Source organism: Sorex fumeus, unplaced genomic scaffold, assembly GCF_029834395.1.
Source record: "Sorex fumeus unplaced genomic scaffold, SorFum_2.1 ptg000075l, whole genome shotgun sequence".
In the NCBI taxonomy this organism is placed as follows: Eukaryota; Metazoa; Chordata; class Mammalia; order Eulipotyphla; family Soricidae; genus Sorex; species Sorex fumeus.
The window spans coordinates 1,195,141-1,210,502 of NW_026606132.1; the positions used below are offsets into that span (position 1 = coordinate 1,195,141).

At 42.6% G+C, this 15,362-nt stretch overlaps 1 protein-coding gene across 1 annotated transcript; it reads right to left on the reverse strand.

Moving 5' to 3' along the window:
* Window positions 1–576: 576 nt before the first annotated feature.
* IGSF1 (immunoglobulin superfamily member 1) lies at window positions 577–14,809 on the reverse strand. Its single transcript, XM_056130218.1, has 18 exons — window positions 14,784–14,809; window positions 14,059–14,340; window positions 13,417–13,704; window positions 11,156–11,440; window positions 10,631–10,921; window positions 9,882–10,160; window positions 9,424–9,544; window positions 6,863–6,933; window positions 6,746–6,778; window positions 6,062–6,352; window positions 5,455–5,733; window positions 4,338–4,625; window positions 2,964–3,251; window positions 2,500–2,787; window positions 2,082–2,369; window positions 1,686–1,964; window positions 1,184–1,307; window positions 577–997 (listed from the first exon to the last, which is right to left on the reverse strand). Exons 2-18 carry the CDS (start codon window positions 14,336–14,338, stop codon window positions 862–864), a joined length of 3,909 nt encoding a protein of 1,302 aa, XP_055986193.1. The 5' UTR covers window positions 14,339–14,340; window positions 14,784–14,809; the 3' UTR covers window positions 577–861.
* Between the last annotated feature and the right edge of the window lie 553 nt (window positions 14,810–15,362).

The following is a 15,362-nucleotide window of genomic DNA, read 5'->3' on the forward strand; positions in this document are numbered from 1 at the left end:
AAATAGGCAAACTGTTAAGTTGACTGAGCTATATGACTATATAGGGTCACTAAAGTATAATTGCTACAACCACTGGCTTCAATATGAAGAGTGTGTTCAGTAAAAATCTCAGTTTTGGTTTGAAGAATGGGAGCTGACGTCAGAAGGGGCGACTCTCTGGTCTAGGGACTGGGAGAAGCACTCACCCTCCCACAGAGTAACCACATTTCACCACTAAGAAAAGCCCAAGACCCTCTGCCAATGTACTTAGGTTATACTTAATATAGATTTAGAAATAAAATGGTGAAAAGGATCCAACTTCAGTGTTTATCTTCCTCAAGCTCAACTTAGGGATCATATATACGTTTATTCATTCATCCATTTATTTAATGGTATGAAAGGACAACTAGGCATTCTGTTAGGTGACCACTACTAAAATCAAATTGGAAAATCCTGTTTTGGAAACTTCCCTCCTCTCCCAACCCATCTTGACCTCCCTTTTTCTACAAGAAGCCCAGCACTCTTTTATTCTGTCACAGAGGTAAGCTCTAATACAACATTTCTGTAAGTTTACAAGACAATGAAGAACCAATGCTATGGTTTTTGCAATTTAATAGTGAATACTCTTTATTCATAAGAATACATTTTAATAGAATTTCATGCATCAGTAAATCAGTAAAGTGAAGAGTTACAGGAGCAAGGAATCTCTCTTCAAGAAACATCTCATCCTGGTAGAACTCTCAACTGCCAGAATCTCTTGGATTCAGCTGGGGTGATTAGTTGCCAAGGAATAGTAGCTAATACTGACACCCAGGGTAACAAGGCAGGTTTTCAGGTCTCTGTGGGGAAAAGAGAAAAAAGCTCATGTCAAGGAGTAGATTATTACACAGGGACTGGACCCTCTACTGAGGTCCCCCGAGAGGCTGATGAGGGAGAGCTGGTGTTGGTGTCTGGTTCCACTTCTGGGTTGCACTCTTCAAGGGCTATGGTCTGGTCTCTTCCATCTGTATCAGAGCCCCTGTGGAGAGAAAAACATATAACTAAGGCTTCAGAACCACCAACTTGAAAAGAGGTTGCATTGTGGGGCTCAGAAGGATCCAAAATCATCAAGTTGACAACAGGTATTCAGATGCTAGAGCGGCATTCAGATTATTGGTTTTTAGCACCCCCGGGTTCAGAGAATGAGGCTAGTATGAAGATTTACCTGGTTCGGAGTCGAGGCCACTTCTTCCACTCTATGGCTAACACTATTCCCAAGGCTACAATCACCACCACAATCAGGCTACTTCGGACAATGTTTCCCACAGTGCACTCCTGAGCAGCAGGCCCTGAGATAATAAAAGAGCAAAAACCAATCCCACAGAGGTTAGTCATGTATACTACTCTTGACCTGTTGTTGGCCCCATAGCTGGTCTTTTCCAGAGAGTCATGTGTTTAGACTACAGAGCGGGTGGTCAGTTTCCGTGCTAATGCTGAGGCAGGAACAGCCCTTCGTGTTTTTTTCCTCGGTTGGGCAACTTTGAAAGTATTATGATTACTATCTTTGAGTGAAACTGAGTTTTCACACCTAACCATTCTGAAGAGAAATATGACCCAACATTAGGTATCTCACTCCAATTTCTGTCCCCTTTCCGTATTTGGACTTTTTCCATGGGAACTATTTTTGTGATCCCAATGTGTGTCACAAAAGGACCAGATCCTCTCACCTGCTGCTCCGACCAGCTCCAGGAGATCACTAGGCTCGGACCATATATCAGGGTATGCCTGGAGGCGATAGCTGCAGCTGTAGTTTCCAATGCCTTTTCCTTCCATGTTGTTGATGACAAAGTCTCCATCCTCTGAGAACTGCTGAGGTGCTTCTTCTCCATCATGTTCCAGGACAAACTCAACACCTGGCATGGGTCCTCGGCACTGCAGCGTTATGTCCTTCCCTAGCTTGAACTCAGCGTTAGGCCAGGCTGAGAGGGAAGGTTTGGGAGGCTTGTCTACAACCAATAAAAATACATAGTTAGAAGTGGCCCCGAATCCAAGCATTTAGCCATTTATGATTAGCTACTAAAAACTAAAAATTCTAGATTCTTACTGAATTCTCCAGAACTTACCAGTCACCCAGACCTCCAGGGGCTCACTGTGATTGGAAGCTGCAAGGGGGGCAGTGTCCAAATAATAAACACAGGTATAGATTCCAGAATTCTCACTTCTCACCGATGGCATCCAGAAGTCAGCCTTATACCCACTTGGCCTCTGTTGCCCTATAGGCTCACGGGCACCCTTCTTCAACAGGACATATGTTGAGTCTGGCAATTCCCCTTCACACTGAAGGGTCATGTTTTCTCCAGGAGCTACCACAGGACCAGGCTGGGCTAACAGACTGGGTTCGGGAAGCAAACCTAGAAGAAATTAACTTCTTGTTACAAAGAAAAGTCCACCTGTTCAGCACTGTGAAAACAATTTCTGATGAACCAACTTATATTCCCTCTTTTCCACAAGCTGATGCTAATTAAAGCATCTTTCCCTTACCAGTGACAATGAGTTCCAGGGTGTTGCTAGGCTGTAACTTGATGGAATTGCTCCAGTCAGGATGGTAGCAACAACTGTAGCGTCCTATGGTGGCACCTGAAATATTAATGATGGGGAATGCCCCATCATCACTGGTGGATCCCCATAGCTTCACTGAAGTGTCATCCCTTTCCTTGTGAAGAATGTACCCTACTCCATGGACTGGGCCTCGGCACCAGAGAGTAACGTTGTATCCCATGGGTACCACAGAACTGGGCTCAGCAAACAGCCTTGGCTTGGGAAATGTGTCTAGGAAGAGACCAAAGATATAAAATGGTGAGTACAGAAACTTACTACTTCCTAAATTAACCCTTTCTAATATAAAATTCCCTTTCTCTACACATTACTTCACAAGGGGGATTATCCTCCTTAAAGCGCTTATTCTAGTCAGGTCCAAACCAGTTCTTTCTCCTTACTGTCCTTACCTGTCACCCAGATCATAATGGGTGCACTGAGATGCGATCCCCTATTTGACATGGCTGTCTCATAATAGACACAGCTGTAGTTTCCAGAATCCTCTACTCCAGTAGTGTGGAGGAGGAAGTCCACTGAGTTCCCTGAAGTGCTCTGGATTTGTATGGGAACCTGTGTTCCTTCCTTCAGGAGGGCAAACCTCATGTCCCAGAAAAGCCCTTGGCAGTGCAGGCTCACATTCTTCCCAGGAAGTACCACAGGACCTGGCTGAGCCAGGAGAGTAGGCTTGGGGTAGAAATCTGAAATTAAAGAGAACAAGAAATGAAAAAAGCATGCAACCTACACTCTGAAAATTGTCTTTTTGTATTATTATGAGAAATATTAAAGATGCTTTGTCAATGAAACAACACATATTTATGAAGAGAATTAGAGAATGCAGACAATACCAAATGAGAACTTATAATTGTACCAAAGAAAACGGTTCTTTATATATTTTTATTCCTTTGTTTTCTATTTGATGGGCTGGAGCGATAGCACAGCGGCAGGGCATTTGCCTTGCATGCAGCCAACATGGCCGACCCGAGTTGGATTCCTCCGCCCCTCTCGGAGAGCCCAGCAAGCTACTGAGAGTATCTCGCCCGCATGGCAGAGCCTGGCAAGCTACCTGTGATGTATTCGATATGCCAAACACAGTAACAACAAAGTCTCCAATGGAGATGTTACTGGGCCCGCTCGAGCAAATCGATGAACAACGGGAGGACAGTGACAGTGACAGTGACAGTTTTCTATTTTTTTTTGATGCATGTCAATGGCATGGAAATGATACCTATTTCCATAACTGGGGTCCTACAGCCCTCAGAGTTATGTACTTAGATATTTCCACTTTGTATTGTAAACATTTCCCTATGACGTTAAATAGTCTTTGAAAACTGTCATTTGTAATGACCGCATACTATGCAGCTGACGTCTCAAGGCCGTCTCCTTTTCTCTGAGGGCCATCCAGCCTGCCAATCTTTTGATTGTTGAACTAAGGAAAAAGTAGACAGTGAGACTAAAGCCCAAGGCCAAAGCACAAAAAAATTCAGAAATGAGCAATACAAATTTGGTTTTCAGAATTGGACTCTCAATCCCCTCTACCCTGTCTTCCTTGCTCTTCCTTAAAAATGAATTACTTCTCTCCATCCACTTCTTTGTCTTTTTAATGACAATGATTATCATTTTTTAAAAAAGCTTTTTTTCACAGACTATTTACTATGTGCCAGGAGTAGTCCTAAAATTTTCCTCTGTTTCTTAGGAGGAATCTTCCTTCCTTTCCGGCTGTTAGCCTTTCCACCCAGTGACTCGGTCTGATACCCTTGACTCTATCTGGATTTTCCCATCCTCACCTGTCACCACAAGCTCCACAGGGTCACTTGGCTCAGACCAGATAGAAAAGTCATAGTATCGACAGCTATAATTCCCTCCATCACCAATGCCCACTGAAATGATGAGAAAGTGAGCAGCACTGGTCCCCAGACTTGACCAAGACTTGTCACTGGATGCTATTTCACTTCCATCTTTGTACAGAATAAAGCTCATGTGCTGATGGGGAGTGGAGCAGTTGAAAGTTACTCGGGCACCAGGAGTCACCATAGGACTGGCCCATGTCTTGAAGAAAGGCTTGGGGTACATTTCTGAAAAGCAAAACAATAAAACACAACACAGAGTCAGAGAGAGAGAGCAAGAGAGAGCGAGAGTGAGAGTGAGAAAGAGAGAGAGAAGGCGAATATTGTAAATATTGGTTCTAGGAAGTGGATTTGCTTTTCATAGTATTTTATTCAGAAGTAAGTACATTTTTGGGTACTTTATCATTGTATAACTGAAACCCAAGCACAAAAATTTGTAAGTCTACAACTGTACCTCATGGTATTTCGCTAATAAAAACAAAAAAAAAAGTCAAGGAAAATCTGTTTTGCAGGTGAATTTTTCACACAAAGCCATTTCAGCTTCACTCCTCCCCTTCACCAGCTGAATCTTCACAGTTCTCAGGGTTAGCTATGGAAAAGAGCTGAGAGTGTGCTGTTGAAAAGCATGGGTAGTTTCCTGAACACCAATTTGCCTGTTTGGAAGGGAAGGGAATACGGTACCTACTCCACCTCCTTGAATATTTGCTCTATTGCAAAGTGAGAGAATTGATATGAAAATAATTACAAAAATTAAATCACCCTCCGCAAACCCCAGCTATTAATAACGATTATGGCTATTAATATCTTGCAGCCCAGAGGCCCTGGCACTCCCAGCGCCACGCCTGCCTGGCTCTAAGATTGGACACAGGCTCGCAAGACAAGCAATAAAGTTTGCTGTGGAGAAAGCAGTGTCTGATCCAGCACTTCCCCCCTCCCCCCCGCAGGACTGTGTGTGTATGCACACACACACACACGCACGCACGCGCACACACATAAGTGCTCCTAGCACAGATGCATGTACTAAAGCACGCACACACTCACAAAAACTCTTTTCTACCTTTAATGACAAGCTCCACAGGCTCACTGGGTTCAGACCACTTGAAGGGGTGCTTTTCAGTATGAGTTCGGCAGCTGTAATTGCCTTCCTCTTTATCCTCCATTCTTTGGATTGTGAAAAAAGCTTCTCTCCCAACCACACCAAGTTGTTGGACAGGTTCCTGTACCCCCTCCTTATACAGAGCAAACCCCATGCCTTCCAGCCATCCATTGCACCGAATTTTCAGTTCCTGTCCTCGGACAGGGGGAGAAGCAGAAATGACAGGCTTAGGGAGGATATCTGGAAAATAAAATGGGGTAGGAAAAATCAGCCTGAAGTTTGGAACTCCAGTATGGAACGCTTGGAGTAACTTTATCAGAAAGACAAAAAGTAACAACAATAACAACCATCGCTACAGCAACAAAAACCTCCTGGATTAGTCCTTGGGTTTTTCTGTCAGTCCTTACTTCCCACCCCCATCCCTATTACAGTGCTCCTTAGTGAGCTCCACCTCTCACAGACAACAAGGTCTCAATGCATTTCCTCCTCGCCTCCCCCCCCCCCCAAATAATGCGGGAGTCCTGGGAGCACTGGGGCTCACTCCAGGAGGTTCCCTTGCTTTTCTTACCTGTTCCCACTAGTTCCAGGGCCTCACTGGGCTCGGACACAGCCATCTCTTCCCATGAATGACAGTGGTAACTCCCGGTGTTGCTCTGGGTCAGGGCGCCAAGGGGGAAAGCTGCCCGGACCTGCTCTGTGGCCGGGCGGGTCGCAATCCACCCTGTCCCGTCTTTTAACAACACAAACTCCTTAGTTGAACCAGAAGGGCTTCTGCACCAGAGGGTTAAGTTCTTCCATGGGGCCAGAGGAAAGTTGGTCTCTGCCCACAGCTCAGGTTTAGGAGTTGGCATGATTATTTCTAGAAACAGCAGAGTTAATGAAGCCATCCTTCTCCCAACTTTCCCCCTCCCCCTTTCCTTGCCCTAGAAATGCCCCTCTATCCAGAGCACACTGCCCACCTCCCCTTTCAATCCCAAACCCAAAAATCTCTTTTCTTCCTCAGGTGCTGGGAAAGGGAAAGCTAATGTCTCAGCTGAGCCTCAGAAAAGTGCAGAAGCCCAGGGGAATCTTGCAGGCAGAAAAGCAGAACTGGAATCAGTATTTTGCCAGCAGTTTTAGAAGTGCCCCTTTCTACCCTTCCTTCCCTCCTAACCAGTTCCTCCCTGTTCTCCCTGGCCACGAACACTGACACTCTGGAGTTATTTCAGATCTCCAGGGAGGAATGTCCCAGTCTGGAGCAGGGAAAACTCACCAGTCTCTTCTATCAATGCTCCACTGCACAGTCCTGCAATAGAAACGGCTGCCAGGGATCTGCCTTCTTTCCCCCGGGGCTTTCGTCCGGACCCTTTTTCCACTCCCTAGTACTCACCACAGAAGAGCAAGGCTGTGACTATGAAGAGCATGGTGACCCCTTGAGCTGTTCCCAGCAACCAGGCTTCTCTAATGAGATCAGAAAAAAGATGAGAGGAGTTGCTGGGATTAAGGGGAGGGCGGAGAGAAAGGGGGCGGCAATTAATATCATTGGCTTACTCACTAACCAATAGGAATTGGATAGGGCTAGGATAACGGAATATAATCTTTTCTGACATCGATGACTTTTCTTTTTGAGGGCCTCACCACCTACAAACCTTTTGCTCTTTCATGACCCACGTGCCCCCGCCCCTTCCTCCTCCCCAGCTTATATCATATGTCAGCTCCCCATGGTTCCTGATTAGGCTGTTATTGGAATTGAGACGTCAGATGCAAAAAATGCTTTTGTATCTTCAGCTTTCAGAACCCCTGGAGCTCAGTATGATAGGCAGTTCTGGGTGGTGGGTGTGAGAGTGGAAGGAGAAATCTTGTCTGATTCTCTGTCAAGAAATTTAAGTTTGGAAGCAAGTTTTATTATGGCAGTATTGGTCCTCAGACATACCCGCTTCACCTGTTTTTGTTATGGATAGTTGCCTAGGCAGCAGAGGTGAATTACCAGAGGACTGTCAGTGTAGAGCTAGGCTAATCAGAGAGTAGGATTTCCCTACTGCTATCCAGATTATAACTAGAAACATATAGCAACCCATTGAGTTATAGACCTTAAAGCATTTGATAATATCAATCTGAAATCTATTTAATAGTTTTTAATTAGAAAACACTCTTCCTCCTTACATCCTAGTCCAGAGAATATTTTGTCAAGTTGCTTTCTCTGAAATCTAATTTTGAACTCATTTTTTGATGCAGTACTGCTCTTGGGCTTAATGGAGTATTTGTAGTTCCATTTTCCCTAACCCCAAGCTGAGAAGTTACCATCACATTGGGGGGAATTGGGAGAGATTCTGAGGACAGCTAGAACCACACCCCCATAGAAACTTTCTGTGAACTGAAATTTTGGTGTCTTTTGCAGAAGACTTAGGGGGCTCTTGTCTAACTACCCAAGATCTCTGCCCCATGGATCCTAGTGGAAAACATAAACACAGAGAATCATAGTTATCAGCCATAGAACACTGAATGTTCCTGGGCACATATGATCGTGATACTGATGAGTGCTGCTAGAGCTGAGACTGCAAACAAATAGGCGAGTAGTTCAGAAGCTGAGGCTATAAATTGTTATTTTAAAGCAGATAAGTCTGAGGACAGGCCTTAACAAATAGACAAAGAGTAATGAGCCAGAGGACACTGACATATCGAAAGAAAGGAGAAATCTTGGAGCTTGTCATTTAAGTTTGTGGACCAGGGGAATCAGTCTGATTATCTGGCTCCAGATATTATCTCATCAGAATCTCGACTACCAAAGTTATATTCTCAGAATTCACAGATAAGATTGGGAGGCAAGGTGGCAGAGATATTGGTTCCTGTGGCAATGGAACTTAACCACAAAGGTCTCTTGCCCCTTAGAGGTAAGGGTAAAGATAAAAAATTAGAATGGTGGTTGGATAATAACCTGGAGAAAGAACAACATTAACTTCTTACAAGAAGGAAAATTTATGCTAGGTTGATGTGGTTGATGGGCAGGAGCAATAGTACAGCGAGTAAGGTGTTTGCCTTGCACAAGGCCAACTCAGTCGACCCGAGTTCAATTCCTCCTCCCATTGTGGAGAACCCGGCAAGCTACCGAGAGTATCTTTTCCCTGTGGCAAAGCCTAGCAAGCTCCCCATGACATATTTGATATGCCAAACACAGTAACAACAAGTCTCAAAATGTTACTGGGCCCGCTAGAGCAAATTGATGAACAATGGGAGGACAGCGACAGTGATGTGGTTGATGGAATCATCTGCGAGGGGATAAGTGGTTTATGGGGAAATGTGGGTGCTCTCCTGGGGTAAGGAATCAGTGAAGAAGGTTTTGATAATTTCTTCAGCCTCTGAGAAATTTTTCCACCCTTTGTCTTTGGGTCTTATGCCCTCATCCCTCTATTAGGCAAAAGAAAACAACTATAGAGGTTTTCTTTCTTTTCTTTTGGCTTTCGGGTCACACCCAGCAGTACTCAGTATTGCCTCTGTGCTAAGGGATTACTCCTAGTGATGTTCAGGGGACTATATGAGGTGCCTGGAATTTAACTAGAGTTGACTACATATAAGGCAAGTGCTAAAACCACTTTGCTACATCTTTGACCTTGAGAAACAACTGAGATGAAAGGTTCTTTTTTTCTTGGTTTTTGACCACTCCCAGTGGTGCTCAGGGGTTACTACTGGCTTTGCACTCAGGAATTATTCCTGGTAGCGCTAGGGGATTGAACCTGGTTTGGCCGCATGCAAAGCTAGAGTCCTAAACACTGTACTATCTTTCCAGTCCTGGGATGAAAAGTCTTTTTCCCCTTAGCCCAGAAGATGTAGCTTCTGAATTTTGTTTAGTGTGCCCCTGTGATTTGTCTCAACTGGAGCTTAGCTAATTCTTGAATCTTTGTGGGCCTGGACAAAGTTAGATTGAGGTATATGTTTCTCGCACAAGACAGTTACCTGAGTCTGAGTCTCCGACATCTCCATCTTAGCCACAGAATTATAAACAGCAATGCAACAAGCTGTATCAGCAGGGTCAATCTGATGGCTTCATTCAGAACATAATTCCAGTTGAGAAAACCTATGGCCAGAGAAGACCAGAAGTAGAAACCTTGATGGGAATAGGGACAGAGGAACACATTCATGGGGTAAAGGGGTACAGGTTACTAAGAGTGAAGTGAAGATGATGCAGAAGCACTTTTATTTTTCCATAGAGAATGAATGACCTACAAGTACCCTTCTTGCTACCCTTGAGTTATTGTGAGATTACCCCAAGAGAAGAATGCCCACACCCAAAGATCCGGACTTCTAAGCCACTTATTTCCTTTTCCAGGCAATTCTTGGCACTTCTCTGAGAACCCAGAGAAATGCTGGTCTAAGACATAGTGGTATGTTCTTATGTAGAGTTATCTTCTCACCTGCTGGTCCCATCAGCCTCAGAGGCTCACTGCGATATGACCAAATATTAGGGTATGCATCTGCACGGTAACTGCAACTGTATGTCCCTGTGCCTTTCCCTTCAATATTACTGATGATAAAGTCTCCATTCACTGAGACTTGTTTGACTGTTGCTTTTTCTTCCCGTTCCAGACAATATTCAATTACTGGACGATGTGCTCGACACTGAAGGGTGATGGCCTTTCCTAGTTTAAATACATTGCTGGGCCAGGCTGTCAGAAAAGGTTTAGGGGGTTTATCTGCAACCAATCCAGAGACCAGAGTTAGAAGCAACCTTGACCTGGGTAATTTTCCCCACCTGCCACAGACACAAACAAAAGAATTGCAGCACAAATGAACCTGAATATTTGTCTTCCTTTTCACTTAGTCAATGACTTTGAAATTATGTTAGAACCAATTAGCCTACTCTTTGGTGCTTGAAAGATTTCTGTGAATCTACCCCAATTCAGGAAAAAACTCATCCCTATGTTGCCTTTGTTTCCCTTGACCTGAAGTAAAATAGCAGGAGCCCCCAACAGGACTAATTCATACTGGGAGATTAGACTTGAGTAACAATTCCAGGAGAGATGACACCCAATATATTCAGAGAAAATTCTCCACTGTCCTCCCGGTATGGTTTTCCTTATTTCATAACTTCAAGAAGGCATGAGGCCACTACCTCTTTTTATAACACTGTAATGATAAAAAATCAACAATGGTTAGCACTTGCCTATAACCTCAAGCTTCACAATGTTGTGAGATGTCACCTTGATGGAGGTCTTCCAGGAGAGCAAATAGTGACAGGTATAGATGCCAGCATCTCTGGAGGTCACATTGTTGAGGAAGAATGACTCATTGCCATCAGTGGTAGTGGTATCCAAGAGCTGAAGTGCTTTATCTTCTTTTTTATAAAGTGCAAGTCCCACGTCATTCACTAACCCTTGACACAACAGACTCACATTCTGACCAATTTGAACCACAGGACTTGGATGGACAAGTAGCCAGGTCTCAGGGAAAGAATCTAGGAGAAGACCCAAAATATAAAGGGTGTATATTCTGACTTCCCCTCCTATTACTTAGGGTTCTTTCCTTAGGGTCCACCCTTGGGGAATCATATTCTAAACTGAGTTGGACATATCCTATTCCCTTTTCCAGCATTAGCCCCGTCTGTGATATTAGGTTTTCCAGGAAATTCAAAGGGAGTTGCATATTCTTGTTCCTTGACATGGACCCCATGGCATTACCCCTTTCTTACCGGTTACCCAAACTTTCTGGACATCGCTGAGCAGTGAACCTCTGTATGATCCATCATAGTAAAAACAGAAGTATCGTCCAGTATCATGTATTTTCAAAGACCGGAAGAAGAAATATGCCTCATTTTTTATTGGTTTCTTGAGGTAAAATGATTTCTTCATACCTTCAAGCCTTATTAAAGCAAAGGTCATTCCATAGATTGGCCCCTGACACCTGAGATTCAGACTTTCTCCAGGTGCCATGAAGGGCCCAGGATATGCTGTAAGAGTTGGTTTTGGATACAGTCCTATAAAGGGGAAAAAAATCAAATTAGAGGTAAGTTCATTAGTTCCTATTGTCTTCTGCTTTGGTTTCCTAGTTTCTTTGGATAAAACGTGGAAGCCAAAGCTTAGTCTGTTTTTTCTTCCTTCCTTTATTCCCTCTCTCATCTAAAAGATAATCAAGAGTAAGTTTGCTTATACATCCATGAGCTCCATAAGTTCTACTTTAGTGTAGGGTCTTGGTGAATAGCTGTATCTGTAATTCCTTGTATTCTCAAGTACAGGAACTTCCAAATGTAGTTTTACCAACCACGAAAGAAACCAAACTTTTGAAAATTACTTTGATTCCATATATGTAGAACATGAAAATTACTACATATTAAGGTAGGTTTTTGAACACATCCCACCCACATACGACTCCATTTTAGCAAATGAAAGCTAATAAAGAGAGTCTAACCAGTAAGTCTGCAACTTAACTCTCTGATACTTGAGTAAAAACCTTATCCCCACATATTATTCTCCAAAGACTATTCTTTTGCTAAGTAGAGGGCAAACCTTACTGCATACAGTTGCTTATTAATTACCCCAATTCAGGGTAGACTCACTCATCCATGACTGAAAGGATCAACTCCAGTAAATGTCCACTGAGTGCATAGTATGTATCAGATATTATATTGGTCTTGGTTTAATACAAATAAAAATAAAGTCCCTATCAGTAAAAAGACCATATCCCAGTGGGTGTTAACAGTGAACAGATGATTGTGAAAATACATTAGGAGAATATATGCAGAAAGATAATTCATACAACAAACATTCATACACATAGTTCAAACAAACAATGCTTTGATATTTGACTTACAATACAAATTTATACTAGTAAATTAATACCTATCTACCATTTATTGAGAAATTCATGTCAAGTACTATGCACATATTATGTTTAGGCAGGTCCTCACAACAACCCTGTGAGGTAGGCATTAATTATTACTATCAAAAAATGCAAATCGGAAAAATGAGGCACAGAGAAGCATCATGTAGTAAATCGGATAGATACTGTTATCCCATGTTATATTGGAGAAAAAACATAGAAAGGTGGTGTGACTTGCTTAAGATTACACAGGGAACAGTGTTAGAAATAGAAATAGAAAATCAGAATTATTGCTTCTAAGTTCAGTGTACTTCTGTAGTGGTACCTGTTATCCCCAAACTAGTTTTGTGGAGGAATTAACGAAGAATTGATAAATTATGCTTATAAGAATTTAGTTTCCACTGCAGATATAGGAAAAAAGTGTCCTCATGCTTCCTGCATGTCTGATTGTGGCAGACTAGATTGAATGGGGAAATCTTGAGAGAAAGAGAATTTAGGTGGAATTTTACTGTGTGGTGTATGATTATCTCGGAGCAACTTTTGCTATTTTAAGTCTAAGAACTGCATTACAAGATGTGTAGAATAGGAATTAAAGTGCTTTGTGATGTCATTTTAAACATATGAGCTACAAGTTTGGAGTGTTATTTTTGTTTATTTTTATCACTAGCCATACAAATTTCTTCTTCTTTACCTCTAAGAAAAATAATTACAAAAAGAATAAAACAGGTTCATAATTTTAAACATCAGTTCATAAGACTTCAGTGACAGTGTCTGGCATATATTAGGTGCTCAATTAATGATGCTTGAATGAATGGATGCATGCAAAATGTTTGACACATAGAGGACAACAAAACAGAGAAGAGTTGAAACTTCTGTACATTCAGTTGGGCTTATTCACTTCCTAAGTTATTGACTCCCATGTATATATACATATAACTGTATATATGTGTGTTTGTATATATGTATACCTCCAACCTGTGATTCTACATAATCTCAATAAATGTCATGAGATTCTAGCTCATAAGCTAGCGTTTATGAACTGGCATAGCCAAGTAAAACTAGAAACCCTGGTTCATCCAGCTATTATCTCAGGGACAACAATTATCAGACCCCAGCAGCCATAGCTACACCCACCTGCCACAATTAGCATCGGGGGACTGCCGGACTCTGACCACGGAGTAGGGAACATATGGATATGAGTACGGCACATGTACATTCCTTTGCTCCTAGGTGTTAAATTGGCAATGGAGTATATGGTTACTGTCCCAGTTGAGGATTCATAATCCATGGACTCGGGAGATGCCTCTTTGAATAGCAAGAATACTAAATCCTCTATCCAGCCATTGCAGAGCATGTCAACATTACATACAGGAAGAGGGGAAGTCTTAGCTGAGATCCAGAAGACAGGCTTGGAACTTTGGCCTGGAGGGAGAGAATGAATTGATTTTCAAATAGAGCAAGAAACATGTTGCTCATGAAGCAGTAGAGTAGAGTTCTAGTGAAATGAGCCTTCTTTGTATGATCCTAATTTTCCACCCCTCCATCCCAATATCTGAATCTTCCCTATGTTAAAATCTCTCCCTGTCACTCTGTTTCAGAGTCTGCATCCTCACTGTGCATTGCCTGAAGAGGGTAAGCACATACTGAACAATTGTGTAACACCTACATACATGCATTTGAGGTAAACAAATAGATTAATTAAAAAATCCCTGCTCTGGGAAGGCAAGTTTGAATTCCAGGAACTAGAATTTCTCACTGATATCTTTGTCACCTTACCTGGACCCTCCAACTCTAGAACTTTACTAGGTTTCGACCAGCCATTTTCCTTCCAGTAGAGGCACTTGTAACGTCCTGAATTCATCTTAGTAAGGGCACCTAAGGGGAATGAAACTTTGATGGTCTTGTCAGAAGGGTGGATCCACGTCATCTGTGTCTCATCCTTCAGCAGCAGGAATTTGCTTGGATATCCAGAGGGGCTTTTGCACCAAAGTGTGATATTTTCCCAAGGGGTCTTGGGATAGTTGGTCTCTATCCACAACTCTGGTTGAGTCTGCATCCCTGTTAGTCCAAAATTATCACAAAGATAAAATCAGTCCAGCCCTTTTCCTCCCATTATAGAATTCCCTCCCCACTTCACTGCCATGTGACACCCTCCCATTAAAATGAGCCACAATCCACATTCACCCTTGGGGAAAGAATTTTCTTTGGTTAGATGGGTTGGGTGCAGAAGAGATAACAACTACAGCATATTTGTTCAAGGAATACAAGTGAGTTCAGGAATAAAGTGCAAGTCTTTCTTCCTTTGCATTTGAGATATAAAACTTTTTTTACTATTCTATAGGAAATTAAATCATAATGTGAGAAGCTTTGATTCCTAATCACCTCATTCAATCTGGGAATCATTTTTAGGATCTCAAGGCATTTATGTCTATTTCCATGGAGGTAAGCAGACTAATATGTTGGAGTCTTTAGAATGAAGTTACCTGAAAGAACTCACTTACCTATTGGTGTCACACCCAGGCTTAGCCCTGAAAAGAGAGATTATAGTAAAGGAGAGATTCTTCATTCTTCCCCATCCTTTCAAATCTCAAATCCCTCTTTTACCTCCCCAAAGTACCCACTCACAGGGTATCACTAGCAGTATCACATGTCCCTCCCCCTCTCCTTGTACTCACATAAATACAACAGCAAGTATGTGAGTCGAAACATGATGAACCTCTTCACTGACTTATGCCATGCAATAGATTTTGGAGGACTTGACCCTTCAGCAGTTGGTGAAATCTAAAAATGAAGCATTTTTACTCAGAACTTGTTCTGCAGTTTAAAGACTAGTTTAGATAACTGAAATGTGCTTTCCAACCCTAGCTTCAACTCCCTGGCAACCATGCAAGATATTACAATGCTTTCTGCAACATGCTAACTTGTCCTTTTCTCACCTCAGGTCATTGCTGGTATCTATAATGGAGGATTAATTTAAACGTTTCCCCCCCAGGTATTAGGGAGTCCTTGGGGCCACCCTTTGCAGGGCAACAGAAGTCCTCTGAAATGAGGGAAATTAGCAGAGAGTCATCTTTTAAAAT

Coding starts and splice junctions, on each gene's coding strand:
- IGSF1 (XM_056130218.1), bottom strand. CDS start 14,338: ATGCAGACTCAACCAGAGTTGTGGATAGAGACCAACTATCCCAAGACC. Junction 11,441..13,416: donor CCCGATGCTAATTGTGGCAG/GTGGGTGTAGCT, acceptor TCCCCTTTATAG/GACTGTATCCAAAACCAACT. Junction 998..1,183: donor TGGCCTCGACTCCGAACCAG/GTAAATCTTCAT, acceptor TTCTCTCCACAG/GGGCTCTGATACAGATGGAA.